The sequence below is a fragment of the Adelges cooleyi genome, unplaced genomic scaffold, assembly GCF_023614345.1.
Source record: "Adelges cooleyi isolate 19-005CV unplaced genomic scaffold, UGA_ACOO_1.1 ACOO_flye_CR_arks_rails_tigmint_CR_PRNA_1, whole genome shotgun sequence".
Lineage (NCBI taxonomy): Eukaryota > Metazoa > Arthropoda > Insecta > Hemiptera > Adelgidae > Adelges > Adelges cooleyi.
The window spans coordinates 3,859,688-3,879,465 of NW_026095751.1; the positions used below are offsets into that span (position 1 = coordinate 3,859,688).

A 19,778-nucleotide genomic window follows, 5' to 3' on the forward strand; every position below is an offset into this window, starting at 1 on the left:
ACAACTGAAATGGTCTATGAAGCTAGTGAGATGTGGGGTTCTGATATTTGTTCTAAAAAACAAAATAAAAAATATAGGTATACAAATATTTTATAAAATAATGACTACCGAATGTATATGCATTTCCATGAATGACTCTTTTAATTATATAGGCCAATCCATCTAGAAAAAACAATAATGGTTTAAGCTATAAAAACAATTAAAAAAAGAATCTGAATTCGTGAGAAACTAATCTTAACCGATTTTAAAAACTATAACTTTTAATTTATAAACGATTTGATATTCAGACAAACATAACGCAACAATTAAATACTGTTGTTTTAGTTTTAGTATGTCTTACTTAGATTTTCGTAAAATGTATTAAAAACCCTTTCCATTTGTTCGTCTATAACAAATGATTGAACAATTATTTTAAAAAAAAATTATATATTTATACAAAAATGTACTGGTTACTAACTTGTAATTTGAAACTCTATAATATATTTACCTGTAAAAAATTTTTTTTTAAATTGTATTTACTACATTGATTAGGCACGTCTAAATTAAATAATTACTCATATCAATAGTATCGGCCAAAAAATTAACAAAGGCATACGATATTAAAAAAATGTTAAATATCATTTTTATCTTCAAATAATAACAAACGATGAAGCCCTTTTTAAGAAAACACAGATGACAACTAATTATTTCCTACGATGCAGTGCCCAGAAAGTTTGGATTTTACATTGTTTTTATTTTTAGTTTTTATGTGGGCCCAACGTTGAGTGCAGCAGTGGTTTAACCCAGCAACATTTAGAAACTGAGGTTATGATATATTTTTATTTAGAATTAAACATACTTTAAAGCAACACTGGCCTGTTTTTGATTTTTTAATTTTCCAGTAGATTGCAGAACTGAATACGTTTTTGCATTAATACATTTCATGTTCCACGATGGAAATTAAAAATGTATTACTCCTTTAAACTGATTTATGGCATAGGCCACTGTTGCGCTCAACGCTTCAATTTGCAATACCATAAAAGAATTAATAATAAAAAAATATATATATATAAACTAGAACAATACTGTTATTTCGGAAGAACATTAGGAAAGTTAAATGATTACCATGCATACATAATTAAAATCAAACATCGACAAAAAAATGTATAAGTCATTAACAACAGTTAAATAAATTTGTATAAAGTTTAAGTATTTTAAGTAATTTTTTTAAATATTTTCCTGTTTATATTTGTTATTTAACAAATTTGGCTGCATCGATAAAATATATCGCAAGCTAGATAAAATAAAAATTTACAAAACCTTAAGGCTAATGGAAATCTCTATTTATTAAGGGTCAAATGATAGGCAATATTTGACAAAAATTGATCTAGTAACTATTTTAAGTATGCCAACTAACTTTTATTGTAAATAGGTATAAAGTTTTCCAGTTGTAAAACTTTTAAAGTTATTTTTCTCTGAGTTACAGTGAAAGTTTACTATTTTCTTTATGGGGGCTAAACTGCCGATTTTTCATTTATTTATTAGAAAATTAGTTAGATTTATTAGAAAAAATTGATTTTGGTTCAGTAGACACTTTAAAAAGTTTGTTTTAGTATTTATTTGTATACAATTTTGAGCTCTCCGTTCTCCTTAATAATAATGTACAAAACGTGGACTTACGGTCATTGAAGCTTGTGAGTGTGACTTATTTAAATTATTGAAATGGTCAAGACAGAAATCAATTAGATGTATTTTTATAGTCATAGTTTTAAAAGTGTTTTCTTGAGACTAGAAAATTGCTAGGTTGCCTAGGTTGCCTACGTTAAATAATTATTTATATACCTGGTTCATTTTTTCAATATAATTTTATATTTACATTTTATATTTCTATATAAACCACTAAAGAAAATAAGCTGTCTTTTGTAATTTCAGTACACACCTCATAGGTGCTAGTTAATTAGTGTTTAGTTTAATTAGGATTAATTTAAAATAAAGAAAAATTTATAATGGTGACGTGGATCACGAGTGAAACGAAAGAGGAAAAAAAAGTTACAGTCTATCAGTATTTGTTGCTAAATTAACAAGCTCTGTATTGAATAATTTATCATATAATTTTCAAAGATGAGTCTACGATTAATTTAATAAAACTTAAATAAAACTATTAACAATTTTGAATAAACGAGAAAAAAAACTTACAGTCTACTTAAAGCCTAACGGCTAAAATTATAAAACTTGGAACATGCTTTAGCTGCTAGCTCCTGAATAGTGATTATTTATGATTTATAATCTCCTTGCGATTTATAATCTAGTAGTATAGTCTTAATTATACGTTCTGGCCAAACGTTTGCACGGCGACGACGACTCGTTATTATTTAGATGGCATCTTATATGTTTTTATACGTTTAGTATGCGTGCTACACTTTAAACTAGGTGAAACTAGACTGCATTACTCTATTAACAGCGTTGACATGACTAATTCCTGAAACCTTATTTTCTAAGCCCTGATCAGATATTACACTTTCGATGCACGGAAGTTAACGTCCTCTTCAAAAATGCTGAAATCGTAGATGGTAAAAATTTATAGACTATCAACATTTTAAACAATACATCAACAACAATCATGTTTAAAATAGTGAGTAAACTTATTTATTATGAAATACAATTAATTAATTGACAATAAGAATAATTAGGGCGGTATACATAAAACATTTAAACTAGTATGTAATATATAAGTTAGTTAATAAAAACAACCTTGAATGTAAAGAAATTATTTATCCCATTGTATTCCAGCTTAACCCATTAGCTAACCGATCCATAAGTCTTTGCCCTCTTCTAGCATATGGCTCGAAGTATACTTCATAAAAGTAGTTTTGCTCAAACTCTTTGTACCAAGAAAGAATGTCATTGACATTCTTTATGACACAAATATTATAATTACTTACCTCAACACTTTTTGTGTGTTGTAATGGATCTATTGTACTCAATGCTAGTCCAATTAATTGACATATCTGCTTAAAACTATAACTACTATATTTTTCACCTTAAAAAAAAAATTATCAACTTAGTAAGTTACAAAATTACTATGATTTTGCTCTCGACAATTCATATGTATTATCAATATATATTAACAAACAAAAAAAAATGAAATGCTCCTAATGCAATTATGCCTCCTTGATAATTCGTAGACTTATGATTTAACTTAACTGGGCCAACTGATAAAAATGTAAATCTACCATCACCACCATTAATTGAAAAACCACCATTTTAATGAAAAAGATATGTTTTTATAAATTATAAAATTGAATTAGTTATGTATAGATTATATGCTCAAAAAAGCACAACTGTAATAACTTGAAGTGAAGACTTACGGTAAAAGTCCTTGTTAAACAGTTGTATTATAGCCCTTCTAGTTATGTCTCTTCTTTTATTTCCAAGTTTTGACCAATCAAGAAGTGCTAAAAAATAACAAATATCCGTAATAAATCCAAGCTCGATGCAAAGCTGAGAATATATTTTTTGTATATGATCAGTTTTTATTTGTTATTTATTAGTCTTGTTCACGGTTATCTACCCGGGTTGGCGCACGCCGTTTAATTGATAGCCTATGCGGCATTTGTTTTCCGTATAAAATTTGTTTCTCTAACCACAAGTTTTTATTGTTCAATCTGACGCAACATAAACTAGAATACGACACAGGCTATAACAGCTATAATAGTCCTTCCAAATATAATAAAATAATTACACTCCCAACTACATAGGGTCGGCCACCCTAGTCTTACACTTCCATAGAGCTCGGTCTTCTAGATCTCGTTCAATCATCCCCGCTATCATCATATCACTCTGTATTCCGTCCATCCAAATTTTCTTTGGTCTACCCCTTCCTCTTTTCCCCTCTACGCTAATCTTCATAACACCTCTCACTGATTTTGCCTCATCTCTTCTCATAACATGACCGAACCATCTCAATCTATTCTCTCTTATTTTCTTTACAATTGATGCAACTGCTAGACTGCCCTTTATGTATTAATTTCTTATTCTATCTTCCCTAGTCACTCCACTCATCCATCTTAACATTCTGATCTCCACTACACTCTGCATTCTCTGTTCCGTTTTGCCCAACATTCCGACCCATATAACATTGCTGGCCTCACTACCGACCTATAAAATTTACCTTTCAATCTAATAGGCATCCTTCTGTCACACAAAACACCCAACGATCCCCTCCACTTCATCCATCCACAACTTATTCTATTTTTCACATCCTCCTCGTACCCATCATTTTTCTGTACCACCAATTTTAAGTACTTAAACCTATCAACCTCACACACTTCATCATCACCCATCTGCATTACCTGTCTTACCCTTTAACCTTATCCAAAATCAAACACGATTGTCTCCGTTTTACTCCGACTAATCCTCAGTATTTCCCTTCAAGCGCTTCTCTCTACTCTTCATGTCTCTCGCCCAATTCTTCCGGACTTTCCCTCACTAACACTACGTCATCCACAAACAGAGGGACACCTCCCCCTGTATATCTATCGTAGATTCGTCCATTACTAAAGAAATTGAGTAAGGACTCAACGCTGAACTTTGACGCTCACCTACTCTTAGACTAAAATCTTCAGTTTTTTCATGCACACTCGTCACTCTTGTACTTGCCCCTTCATACATTTCCTCTATTACTTTCACATAAACCCTCGGAACTCCTTTCTTCCTTACGTTCACCTCAAAACCTCTCTAGGGACTCTATCATATGCCTTTTCTAAATCTATAAATACCAAAAGTATAGCACAAAAAACCTTAAATTAACCAAAATTTCCCCTTCGATACTTAGAAAAACCTCAAACAAGTTTATTCACCGTTTATCTTAAATATACTTTAATTAATTTAAAAAAATGCTTCTAGACTTCTCCCAGACTTTCTTAGTTATAGTTCATACGATGTTAATGATTAATAGTCTATGTCTGGAGGGTAAATTACAATTATAATGCGTGCTTACCGCTGTTTACCGAAGGCCTATCAATATCTGGAAAAAATTATAATATAAAATCAAGATATAATATCGGTTAAAAAAAGCAAGTACAGTGGGGTCAGGGCATAGTGGGAACGGAGCATAGTGGAGTTGAGGCATAATAAGGTCAAAGCATAGCGAGGAATAGGAGGTCATAGGTTTACAGTAATTGTTACAACTAAAAGGGATATAATTACTATCAAATAAACGATTCGATGCGAATCAGTAGTTAATATTTTTAAACCAATACAGTTCTAACCAAGCACAGTATAAACTAGCATAATAAGAAAGTATTAAAGTGAGGGGCAGTTTTTACAGATTTACATTAAAGCGTTTATTAGAAAGTGATTTTATCCGAGTAAGCTAGTACAGTGGATACGGAGAGGTCACAATTCTAAAGAAATTGTTATTATATAAGAGATTAAATTTGGTCCAGTATTAAATAAGTAACAGTGTATACAGGCACAAAAAAAAAACCATATCATTGTAAAATCAAAAGCATCGAAGATAAAACATTTTTATGGATTTTTGTGTAAAAGACTAAAGTGGTCATATAATAGGTTTTTTGGGGTAGCTATAAAATATCAAAATATAATAACAGTTTAATATTTTATTTATCACAGTCCCACACAAATTGAAAACAAATAAAAAACCAGATAATTAATCTAAAATATTGCTTAAACTTTAAATAACTTATAGTAAACCCGCTTGAATCGACAATATGAACATTGTTTTGAATGATCAGTAAAACTTAAATTTAAATATTAAAGTTTTTTGACTTTGAACTCGAATCGCATATTCATCGTTTTTATATAATGCCCAATTTTGAAATATTTTTTAATAACTAAACTTTAACTTAAACTTTAATTTTAAACATACGCAAGGTCATGATTATTTCATTCTGCATTTTCCTCTGATACCCTATGTATTCTAAAATTCAAAACAAATACAATTTTAATATAAATATTACCTCACGATAGAAATAAATATGTGCATATAATATTATTCTAGATATGTCCGATACATAATAATAATTTAAATATAAAGTAATAAATATGTAATGGCGATTACTGTCGAGATCCAAAACATCTGCTTGATCTGAAATTAAAACCAAAACGTTCAATACTTGATGAATATCTACTTTGTAAAAATGTGATCATAAAATTCAATGACATTCATATTACCCGGTATTGCAAACATAAAATTCAATTCCTCTGAAATTATGATTAGACAAATTAATTATTAAACATTGATCAACAATCAAATCAACAGAACATGGACCGACTACTACTTTATCTTAAATATCTTATACTTAGATCAAGAATAAAACGCTGTTGTTTTAAAAAAAAATAAAACATATAGGTACACAAATATTATTTAAAATAATGAATACCCATTGTGTATGCATCTCCAGTAATAGTTCTTTTTATTGTGTAAGCCAATCCACCTAGAATATAACAATAATGGTTTGAGTTATAAAAACAATTTAAAAAATAATCATAATTGGTAAACTACTAATCTCAACAAATTAGAATAACCATAATTTTAAATTTATAAGTAACTTGATATTAAGGCGAACATAATAAATAATTTATATACTAGTGTAGAAATTTTAAGTATGCCATACTGATATTTCCATAAAACGTGTTAAAAGCGCTTTCCATGTGTTCGTCTGTAATAAATTATTAAACAAATATTTAAAAAAACAATTATATTTATAAACTCAAACGTTACTGACTTGTAATATGAAATTCATTAATATATTCACCTGTAAAATATTATTTCTTATTATAGATTTTTAATTACCTTGAGTAAGTACGTCAAAATGAAATAATTACTTATATCAATAGTATCTGCCAAAACATTATCAAAAGCATATGATATTAAAAAAATGTAAAATATCATTTTTATCTGCAAATAATAATAAACGATAACATTTTTTTTTAATAAAACAGAAGCCAACTATTTATGCTCTACGATGCAAATTTTAGTTACTGAGTGGACCCACTATATCTTCTCAGTTAGTGGAAAGATATTTGTATGTAGCATGTCTTTAATATAGATTAAACATATTATCCAAAAGTTAGTTTATAGGACAAACTTAACGTGAAATGGAGCGAAACAATATGAAACCATACATATATTTTAACTTAAAAATACAACGAGTCCAAATTATTAATTAGACTTGAAAAGTAGTCAAATTACTCTTACATTAATGTGCGATATTTTTTAATACATACTGATACCAAATATGGTGAAAATAAAAAAACATTTTCTTTAGAAGTGGTAAAAAAAGCTTGTTTATTATTATTGTAGTCAAACAGTTGTAGTTCTTAATGAAAAACCAAAAAAAAACTACTATGGTGAAAATGGGGTATGGTGGTTGTAGAAAATAATGAAATGGCTAGTTTATAGCCCTTCGGAAGTCAACAGTCAACTAAAATTGTATGAAAGTGTTCCAATTTATTTTTTTAAGTTTATCTACAACAAAAAAATGATTTACAAAAAATGTTTGTTATTTAATAAAATTGGCTGTATGGCTTAAACATATCGCAGGTTGAATACAAAAATAAAAAATTACAAAACTTTAATAAGAATGTACAATATGTGGACTTACCGTCATTGAAATTTGTGAGTGTCACTTACATAAATGATTGCAATGGTCGAGCTTTTAAGACAGAAATCAATTTGATTAGCTTTTTATACTAATATTTTTAAATTTGCTTTCTTGTGACTAGCCAATGAGTGTCTACGTTAACTTATTTACATAGTTGGTTTATTTTTTTTAATACGATTTCATATTTACATTTTTTTAAAGTGTTGTTTAGACTATTTTCTTAACAGTTATTTCTATATAAATCACTAAACGAAAGAACTGTCTTTTTAATTTCAGTATATACCTCATAGGTGCTAGTCAATTAGTCAACTGTCTATATTCTCGATTAGTTAGTTCATTGATCATAATGCACGAAGAAAAATGCTAAACGGGTTTAAAATGTAAACTAGTGTTTACATTAGAGACATTAAATTGTAAAAGTTATTCGCAAAAAATCTTCTTTATTTTATCTTTACTCTTTTGAAGAATTATTTTTGTCTTTTAACAGCTATTAACATGTTAACATTATTAGCTCCAACGCAATTTATATACGAACCATAAGAAATACTAACTAGCAACTTGTCAGAGCAGAAATACGAAATATAATTTTGAGTATAAATGTTAACGAAGTATCTAGTAAAGACCACGTCGACTGGTTATTATAGACTGATCGTTGTTTAGTTGCATGTCAAACTCTTATTTCCATTTTAAATTTGACTTAATAAATGACATTTTAGCGGTATTTGGGCTAGTTTGGTTTTAATATATTATATTATTTTTAAACATGTAAACAGGTGAAACTGTTGTTAATAATACATAATAAGGTGAGGTGGACGGCGTCACGTGAATTTTGAAAAGGCCTCCAGCCATAAGACATATTCATTTCAATACGATTCAAAAATTTCCCAAATCAGAGACACGTGTGTACATTTTCATCTGTTAGTATGTAGTACCTATCAGTTTTATGTGTATACTTGATTTGAGACAACGATACCATATTGACAACAGAGAAGTAAAAGCCTTATGGTTTAGTGATATAGAAACAGCATCGTCTTTCTTCTTGAACTTCGTTAAAATTAATAGTATTCCCAATGTTGAAATATCAATGTAAGTACGCATTAATATTGTTAAGATAAACTCGTTTTCTTAGTAAGTAAAATATTATGGCATTATTTATATTAACAATTCAGTTGTTATAGATATAGCAGAGGAACAAAACTTAAAAGTATGGTAAGAAATGAAATGGAGTAGTAGACGCGGTAAATTATTTGAATGCCTTGTATGTTACTGTGTGTACTTATAATGAAGAAAATGGATGTGATTGCTTGAAGTAATAATGTCTTTTTCAAACATTTTCAAATTGTATAGGGTGATAAAGTATTAGGAATCAATATTAAACAGTACATTAACAATAATAATGTTCATAATGATGAGAAAACTGTTTATTATGAAATACATTCAATTATTTAACACAAAACATATTAAAGTATACATAACATTATTTAAATAAAACAACTAAAGTACTGTGTAATTTATAAGGTTATTATTAAACGATATTTAAAAAAAAACTTAAGTTTTCCTTTGCTTAAATATTCAGAACTAAATGATCAAGAAATCTTTGATTTTTTTTATAAATATTTTCATAGTCTACTTGATAAAATTCTTTCTCAAACTCTTTGTATTTAGAACGAATGCCATTTACATGATTTATTAGACAAACAGAGAATTCATCCTCTTCAGCAGATTCGGCATAATTTAATGGATTATTTATGTTCAATCCTAATCCAATCAATTGACACTTTTGTTTTAAACTGTAATTACTATAGTAACCTTGAAAACAAAATAAAAAATGTTCAACTTAGCTAACTAGTTACTAGTTTTCTTTATAGTAAAAGGCAAAACAAATGAAAATTTAAAAAGATATAAATTTAAAGTGTGTCCACTATCCATATAATACAGCTATATTATTTTTAATTAACAAATTGTTTTACTTGTGAGGAATATAACCGGACATCAGATTTACATATAAATTATATCTCGAATATATAGTTTAGTATGATAGTAAAAAATACATTCAAACAAAAAAATTTAAACCGTAGATACCTAGTTTCATAATTAATTTTACTAGAAATATAAGAGATTTAAAAAAAAAAATAATAATAATCATCGGAAACTGAAGTTATCACTCGTTTAATATAACTCTCTAGTGAATTGTTTGATTTCAAAAAAAAAATTATGGTTGTGATGGCTAGATATAATATAAGTATAAATTGAAGAGTTTTTTTTGAGAGGAATCATGTTCAGTTTTTTTTTAATTATAAAGAAAAAGAAAATCTCTTCTAATGACCATTTTTCAAACAATTTTTGATATTTTATCTTTGACGCAAAGCTAAAAATACATCATTTTTTGCATTGAATGTGTCTGAACTAACAATGGTTAAATAATATTGATGTATTTAGAGAGCAACAGTGTTGTAAGTCACGTTTTCAAAATATCTGAAGGCACACCACTAGTAGATAAATCTACCTTTACAAATATCCGTACTAAGTAAATATCTGTATTTAATAAACAATAACTTAATTGAAAACATAGAGTCCAATTATAATACAGGGTGATTATTTTATCATGAACCACTTATAACCTCACTGGGTTTAATTAATAATTTATTTTTTTTTCTATAATGTGTTTATACAATGTGATCTCAATTTCACAATTTTTTTTTTTGTTTTTCCCCATCCTTCCAACTTAGTTTTTTTGATAGCAACTTTTGAAACTTAAATGATAACGTATATATTTTATTAACTTTTTAAATTGAGAATAATGTATTACAAATTTTTACTGGTCGTTAACCAGTTTCGGACAACTATTTTTAAAGTTTAGAGTTTACAAGTTGGATGGGAGGAGAAGTGCGGTTGGGAAATGCGTGCAGATAAAAAAATTACTACACTCCACTTTCCCTATTATAATAATTTTGAAAGAATGCTTACTATATATTTCGAATAAGAACAGTTGTAAAATAGCCTTTCTAGTTAATTCTCTTCTTTTTTCTCCAAGTTTTGACCAATCGTGAACCGCTAAAAATAATAAAAATCTGTGTTGCTACAAATAATAAATACGAGCTCGGTGCAAATGGAAATAAATTCTAAAAGAATTCAAAGAATAGATTTAGAATATTTATCTATCACAATTCATTTCCAGTGAGGCAGTGGTTACAATGTTCACGCTGTCGGTCAAGCTACTGAAACTCTAACAAACCAAAACTTCCCCTTCAATAATTTAAAAAACCCTAAACAAGTATACTCATCTTCTATCTTAAATCTACTATATTTTTTTAAAAATGTCTTCTCGCTTCTTCCAGACTTTTGTTATGAACATCTGTATAAAAAAAGTTCACGAAGAAATGTGTCCACTTAAAAATATATGGGCTGCATTAATTATTAGTAATTTGTATTCATTAGGAACAGGTAAATTTGTTTTTTGTATTCGAGGTATCAATAGAAATAGCATCGATTAAATCAGTTTACAACTATAATGTGTGCTTACTTCTGTCTACCGAATGCCTATCAATATCTGCAAAAAAAAAAAATAGTTTTGTGTATTTTTATTAATCACAGTCACAAATAAACTGAAAAAAAAAATAAAAAACTAGACTATTAATCTATAATATTGCTTAAACTTTTTATAACTTATAGTAACCCCGCTTAAACAGACGATATGAAATATTGTTTCTAATTACCATCAAAACTTAAATTAAAAAAATACTATTTTTTGACTATGAACTTGAATTGATTATTCATCGTTTTTATATAATGATTAATTATTTTAATGTTTATTTTCATTGGTATATTTAGTTTTAAACATACGTAAGGCAAGGAATATTTCAATTTGCATTTTTCTCTGGTATCCTATGTATTCTAAAATTCAAAACAAATTAAATTTTAAAGTGTGTATATATAATATATATATTGTAGTTGTACCCGATACATAAAATAAACTATTATTACATTTAAGACAGAAGATTTAGACTATTACATAAGTACATAAATTAAGACTGCGTAGAGTTATTTAAGTATAACACAATTAATTAGTAATGATGATTACTATTGAGATCCAAAACGTCTGCTTGATCTGAAATTTAAACGAAAACATTTCACACTTAATGAATATCAAAAACTTTGTAAAAAATTGACTAGAAAATGCTAAGACATATTTTATTACCTGGTATTGTAAACATAAAATTCAATTCCTCTGAAATGAACATTACCTAAATTAATTGTTAAATTATAATGTAGTTTTCTATTTTATTTTTTTAATTATAACACGAGGTAATTGAGGTAAAAGCGTATAAGTGTATTTTTAGTTTTGTAAAATTTGTTCGTTCTACATTATTGAAGAGAGCACATACTTTATTGTAATAAATTTCTAAATTATAGTAGATATGATGAGCAGAATAAAATATAAATATTAAATGAGATAAAAATAAACTATCACCAGTTATTTTTGTCAGAAAAATTCCATTTAGTTTTTACAATAATATGTAAAAACCTCTGGTTAAATTAAATAATCTAGTGGCACCAGTCTGAAATGAGAGGGTTAAAATTCTGCATCTAGACTATTATTCCCATATCTTAAACCATATGCATTTACCTACTAAGTCACCTTTACTCTTGATTTATTACACTTTAGTTTTTTTTTAGTTATTTAGCTGTTAACATGCGTATGAAGCAATAAAATATAAATCAGAGCTTGAACAAAAAAAAATATTATTTTAGTATTCATGAATTGTCTATGAAAAAACCCTTTTTTTTCTCCACTCCGCGGAAACACATTGAATCATGGATATAATCTTAGCAAAAGTATATAAATTAAAAATTTCAGTAAGAAGATTTTATATTTTTGCCACTAATATTTGTTATAATTTATACCACCTTAAACTTGTCACTCCTAGTACACTAGTACACCTCTCGTTAACTCCTCGTGAATAAACTTTGAAAAATTCACACCTTACATGTGTACATTTGAAAAACAAAAGTACAGAATACAACTATGTTCAGAGATAAACCTAATCTATCGGAGAAAGCAACAAAACTATCTAAATCACACTGAACTCTTAGACTATCGTCCATAGAGCCTATTTACGTGAAAATTTTAATGTCAAAATGTTTAATATTTAATTATAATTATCATCCGCTACTTTTGCTGAACAATGTATAGCAAACTTTACATAGGACCCTGGTACTTTGGACTAAAAATGTTTTCTACTAATTTGAAATTCTAGTGTGTATTGTTTGGTCAAGAATGCATTGTTCTAATTTTGAATTAAATAATATAAAATTTACTTTCTGCCTTAGGCGCGTAACAACTTATAGCAAACTTTACGTATGGGTCCCTGGTAATATAGCCGGTGCCAGCGAGCACATTTTTATACTCATCAGTAATGCACGCTGTCGCACTGCGGCCACCGGTCATGTGGAAGCTGGGGCCGGAAAAAGGAAAAAGGAGGGATGATCGTGAAGTCACATATAAAAACCAATATCACGATGACTGTACTAAACCTAATCGTTGTTAGAAAATTAGTCGTAGTTGTTCTAAAAAATATAAGTACACAAATATTTCATAATATAATAAATACCCATTGTATATGCATCTTGACTTATAACTCTTTTAAGTGTATAGGCCAATCCATCTAGAATAAAAAAATGATGTTTTGAGTTATAAAAACAATTTTAATAATTTCGTAATTCGTGCACTACTATTCTCAACATTTGAGAAACTATATTTTTCAATATAAATAATTTGATAATCAGGTAAATAAAATAAAAAAAGAGTATAGCATTGTAATCATTTTAAGCATATCTTACTCAGATTTCCAAGATTTCCAATCGTGTTCGAAGCGTTTTCCATAAGTTCGTCTGTAATAAATCATTGAACTAATATTTTAAAAAACAATTAAATTTAAAAACATAAGGATACTGACTGGTAATGTGAAATTCATTAATATATTCACCTGTAAAATATCATTTCTTATTAATATAGAGTTTTAACTACCTTAAGTAGTTCACATGTAAATGTAATAATTACTCATATCAATAGTATCTGACAAAACATTAACGAATGCGTATGATATTAAATAAATATAAAATATCATTTTTATCTGCAAATAATATTAAACGATAAATATTTTATTAATAAAACACAGAAGGCAACTAATTATTATCTACGATGCAGTGACCAGAAAGTTTTGATTTTGCATTGTTGTTATTTTTGTCTGGGACCCCGTATACCTTTTAAATTACTGGAAAGATACTTTTATTTAACATGTCTATAAATTGAAAGTATTATCTAAAATATTAAGCAAAACACAATTAAAATATACATATTTATCAACTTAAAATTACGATGAGTACATATTATTAACTATACTTGAAAATTAGTCAAATTATTCCTACATTCATATGTGATCTTTTTTTAACATAGCTATACCAACTATGGTAAAAATAAATAAATCTCTTTTTTGGAAGAGGTGATAATAGTTGGTTTATTGCGCTATTATTAGTGTAGTCAAACGGTTTTTTTTCTTAATGAAAGCGAAGGGGTATAGTGTTAATGGAACATATTTAAATTACGAGTTTATATCTCTTTCTAAGTCAACAGTTAACCAAAATTGTATACAATTTTAAGTGTTTCAAATTATTTTTTTAGTTTTTCTATAGCAATAAAAAATAAAAATATTTGCTATTAAATGAAATTATCAGCATTGTTAAGAGTTATCGCAAGTTTGATAAAAAAATAGAATATTACAAAACCTTAATAAGAATGTACAAAATGTGGACTTACGATCATCAAAGTTTGCAAGTGTGTCTTACTTTAATGATTGAAATTTCTGAGCATTTAGGACAGAAATCAATTTGATTAGCTTTTTAAACTACCAGTTGTAAAGTGGCCTTCTTGCGACTAAAAACTGGATGTCTACGTCAATTTATTTACATAGCTGGTAAATTAATTTTAATACGAATTCATATTTACATTGTTCTGACGTGGCTTTTAGACTATTCATTTCTTTAACAGTTTTTTCTTTATAAATCACTCGTAAAAGTAGTGTTTACATTGGATAGTGTTAGCACATTTTATTGTGTATTACATTTTATCGACAAAAACCATCTTACTTATTTTAAACTTTAACGAATTAGTTTGAAGAGTTTATTATGTCATTTTTACATACTTTTTTTGTCTTTGAGGTGTTAGGACACGGAGATAGGGTTGTTGGTAGGAATGGGGATGGGGTTGGGGGTAGGGGTAAGAGATATGAGGTAGAGAGTAACAGCCGGCAAACAGAGCGCCCGTGCCTTAGTGTCGAACCGGCGACAGTGAGCGATAACACACTGTCGCCTAACCCACTTCGCCACTTCTCCTCTAAAAAAATGTTTAATATAATAAAACAAAATTTAGTTTTTAATAAGATTATATCATATGTCAATAGGTCGTTTTAAGAAAATGTTCATCAATATTTTTATGACTCGACATCGGTTAAATTTAAGCGCTATTTTGGTTCTGTATCTAAGAAGTATGCCCATTTACCTCATATTTCAATAGAACAATTCAGAATATAAGACGTTCAAGATATCTCTCTATAATAAATTGTTACTATTGTCACCTCATTGTTGAAATATTTATTCAGTTTTTTAGACATTTTCATGTCTTAACTCTGGCGCATAACCGAAAAAAGTGTTACCAAAAAAGGGTTATCAAAAAAGCGTTAACAAAAAAGCGTTACCACACGGAGATGGGGTTGGGGTGGGAATAGGGGTGGGATGGGGTGAAGATGGGATTGAGCTGGAAGATAGGGGTAGGAGATAGGGGGTAGGAGATAGGGGTAAGAGATAAGGCATAAGAGGTAGGGGTAATAGATTGGGGTGAGAGATATGTTGTATTCACAACGATCAAATTATAACTGAGAAATAAATTTAATGTTATTTAACAGGTCATATTTCCTATGAATTGTTTAAGGTCAGATATTATGCAATCACTAAAATATAGTAACCTTAGATACTAGCTTGTTAATATACTATTTTATTGTCTATAATTCCACCACCACTCTAAATTTATTCGGTACTTCAACGAGACATGAAAATTCTCTTTCGTGGTTGCAGACTCGGCTGAAAAACTTCATTTTTTTAAGTGTTTTTTGTTATGTAAGATTTAATCTAGGTCGTTCTACAGCTGCTGTAGACTTTATCTAGAATTTATGGCTAAAAGAAACCGAGGATCAGAAGAATCGCCGTTTGGAAAATGTATGAATTCAAGCTACAACTTCTAAATCCAGGGAAACAAGTTTGAGCTGCAGCGTCTAGAGCCAGTAAAACTCAAGATGTAAACTAAACATAGTGAAACTGGACCCTTTGCATCCTCTTCTACTTCCATCATGTACTTATGTATTATAAAAAAAGAAGATAGTCATCCTCGAGTGAGTTAATTCTTAGGCCAATGCGGACGACCCTCTAGAGTGAGCAACATATTGCAATAACATATTTAAAAAAATCTTTCAAAATTCTAGACAAAATTTTGCGTCGATAAATGAATACCAAAAAATTGAAGTATATAGGTTATAAAAAACCCAACATCTAAGAGATATTTTAGAAAAAAAAAGGATATAGTGGCAATAATGAGTCGCAGGAAAATAAGTAGACAGGACATGACGTATATCATGTACAAGAACAAATGACCCTAGAAGTGGTAAAATGGTCCGGCAAAATTCCCAAGACTGAGTTGGATGGATAGAGTGCAGAGGACATAAATTTACTAGGAAAAAATAATGACAAAGAAATTGGAATAGATGGAGTGCAGTAGGGCTTGGATGGCCTGTTTCTTTAATCACAAAGAAAGAAAAGGATATGATGATTTTAAGTAGTAACGTCTTTTTCAAAAATGCTCAAATTGGAGACGATAAAAAAGTATTAACTATCAATATTAAACAATTCATTAACAACAATCACGTACAAAATGGTGAGCAAATATATTTATTATAAAATACATTCATCTATTTATACACTAAAGATATAGGAGCGGTGTGAATATAATTATTTAAATATAATAACTTAAGTACATTAAAATGTATAAGTTAATTAGTAAACAATATTTAAAAATAAACTTAATTATAAAGACATACTTTGTTATTATAGTTCCAGATCTAACTGTTCAAGAAGTTTTTGCCTTCTTCTATGAACATATATATAGTCTACTTGATAAAATTCGTTCATAAACTCTTTGTATTTAGAAATAGTGCCATTTATATTTTTTATGACACAAACACTATAGTTTTCCATCTTAACTGATTCTGTATAATGTATTGGAAATTTCGTACTCATTGCTATTCCAATTAAAATACATTTCTGCTTTAAACTATAGTTTTTATCGATTTCATCTTGAAAAAAAAAAATTGTCAATTTAGCTTTCTTGTTACTTGTTTTCTTTATAATTAAATAATGTGTTTAAAGAAATACAATTAAATATAAAGTGTACATAATATATAACACGGCAATATTATTTTTAAGCAACATCTGTTTGACATATGAGGAACACGACCGGCCAACAGATACACATACATAATATAATATATCGAATTTAATATTCAGTTAAATTCTATAAAATATATTTAAAAAAAACTAAACCTAGGTTTTTTTCATAATTATTTTTATAAGAAACATGAGAAATTTTTTTATTAAAAAATGCAATGTCATTGGAAACTGATGTTATGACTTGTTCAATATAACTTTGAAGTGGATTGTGAATTATAAAAAAATATATATGTTAATGAAAGTTGATATAGTACAGTGATAATTTGATCGTGAACCACTTATTATCTCATTGGGTTTATTTAGTAAGTTAATTTTTTTTTTATAGAGTTTTTATGCAATGTGATCTCAGTTTTACATACTTTTTTTGTTTTAGGGTGGGGTTCCAAAATATTTAATTTTATAGAATTTCTTGAAACTGAAATGGTAACTTATATAATTTATTAACTTTTCAAATAAGAATATATTACTAAAAATGTTGGCTGGTCGATAATTAGTTATTAACAACTATTTTTAAAGTTTAGAGTTTAAAAGTTAGGACGAGAGGGGAAGTTTGGGAATATTGGTTGGGTTTGACTCAATAAACTTTACTTTTTGTAGCTAGGTAAAACATTTTAATTAATTATATTTTTGTGAATTTTTAACTATTAAATGTCTTGTAATGGGATTGATACATAAGCGATAGATATCCGGTATTAAATGAACAAAAACTTAATTGAAAAGAAATAGCTTAATAATGATAATATTACGATTTAACGTACATTAAGAGAAGATTTAAATATCTAATGATCCCGAGCCAAGTGTATGTCAAGAAAAAACCCTAGTTATTTTTTCCGCTCCAAGGAAAAACATTGAATCATAGATATGTTTTACGCATATGTGCCTAGTACTTTTTGAGGTGTGTTTGGACAAGTTTGGCTTTGTTTATATAATATTATTCTAAAAAAAAAATTGGTTAAAACCTAACCTAACCGAATAAATTTAGAGTAGTGGTGGAATTATAGATAATTATATAGTTTATTAAGAAGCAGTAACAAGCTAGTATATTAAAATATCAAGTTTCTGGCTAATATTGTAGTGTTTAATATTTGGCTTAAAACAATTCATAGAGTATTAGGGCCCTTAAACTTATTTGAATTTATCATTTAGTTCTAATTTGAACGTTGATCATACAACATATATCTTATCTCCTAGATCTTACCCCTATCCCCTACCCAGTATATATTACCCACTATCTCCTACCCCTACCTCCCACCCCCTATCTCCCACCCCCTATCTCCTACTTCCTATCTCCCACCCCTATCTCCTACCCCTATCTTCTACCCTATCTCTATGTCCTAACGCTTTTTTCGTTATTAATTGTTGGTAACACTTTTTTCGGTCATGTGTCAGAGCTAATTCCCACCCCCAACCCCAATCAAAATATAATATTCATAATATAATATAATCAAAATATAAAATATTTATTGGTATTGTAGTAGGAATGAATCTGTAATATGTACTTCTGTAAATGAGTTGTTATTGAAAAAGAAATATTTTAATAAATTAGGTTATTTAATTAGTATGTGTAAATCTATTATAACTTTAAATGAATGCTTACGATATAAATCGATGTATAACAGTTGTATTATAGCCTTTCTAGTTTTATCTCTTCTTTTATTTCCAAAGTCTGACCAATCATCGACTGCAGAAAAAGAAACATCTGTATTGCTATGAGTAATAAATACAAGTTTTATATTCGGTGCGAAGCTAAGCATATATCGACTGCCCCAACAAAACGGGTCGTATCTCGTTTTTTGCAACTTTTCAGGATGACCCAAACAAACATTCAAATTTAAATTCTTATTCTGTTTTTAAACAAACTGATATGTTAAAAACAGAATAAGAATTTAAATTTTTACCCTTTTCGTTGGGGCAGTCGATATATTTTTTTAATTATGTGTTTTCACATATTTATTTTTTCATTTTTAGTCATGATTATCTAACCAGGTTGGCACACGTTATTTGACTGGTAATCTATGCATAATGGCGTTGGATTGGACTAAGAAATTTGACAGACAGGAGACATACTTTTGTACGAGAAACTTCATTCTTTGTTTTTAGTAATAGTTAATATAAGATTATATTTGTGTTAACTTATAAAAATGGTGATAAATAACTTAAGTCTAAAGAACCATTGACGGCAATCCCATAAATGCGTACTTACCTTTGTTTACCGAAGGCCTGTCAATATCTGCAACAAAATGATCGAGCATCGAAATACAATAACAGTTAAAAAAAAAACAGATTTTTATTTTACTTATAACAGTCACACACAAACTGAAAAAAAAATGAAAAACTAATAATTAACTAATCTAAAAAAAATGTAGCCAAATCGCTAGTTTTTCATGTCGCACTGCACAAACTAGGCCCGGTAAGGTTATCAACACTTAAAGCAAGCAACGTATTGTTGTTCGTACATGTATAAATGTTAATATTAAATACATTAAACATACTCAAAGCCATGGTTATTTCATATTGCATTTTTCTCTGGTCTTCTATGAAATCTATAATTAAAAACAATTTAAATTTTGATGTACAAACTTTTTCATGTTAGAAAAAAGTATGTAAATACATATT

At 28.2% G+C, this 19,778-nt stretch overlaps 1 protein-coding gene across 1 annotated transcript; it reads right to left on the minus strand.

Moving 5' to 3' along the window:
• Positions 1-2,750: 2,750 nt before the first annotated feature.
• On the minus strand, positions 2,751-14,514 carry LOC126835755 (uncharacterized). Its single transcript, XM_050568552.1, has 18 exons — positions 14,425-14,514; positions 13,669-13,741; positions 13,565-13,594; positions 13,449-13,499; positions 13,220-13,273; positions 11,806-11,835; positions 11,689-11,715; positions 11,451-11,501; positions 11,131-11,157; positions 10,575-10,661; positions 9,276-9,416; positions 6,384-6,437; positions 6,175-6,204; positions 6,062-6,088; positions 5,870-5,920; positions 4,979-5,005; positions 3,348-3,434; positions 2,751-3,019 (listed from the first exon to the last, which is right to left on the minus strand). Exons 1-18 carry the CDS (start codon positions 14,428-14,430, stop codon positions 2,751-2,753), a joined length of 1,122 nt encoding a protein of 373 aa, XP_050424509.1. The 5' UTR covers positions 14,431-14,514.
• Positions 14,515-19,778: the final 5,264 nt, after the last annotated feature.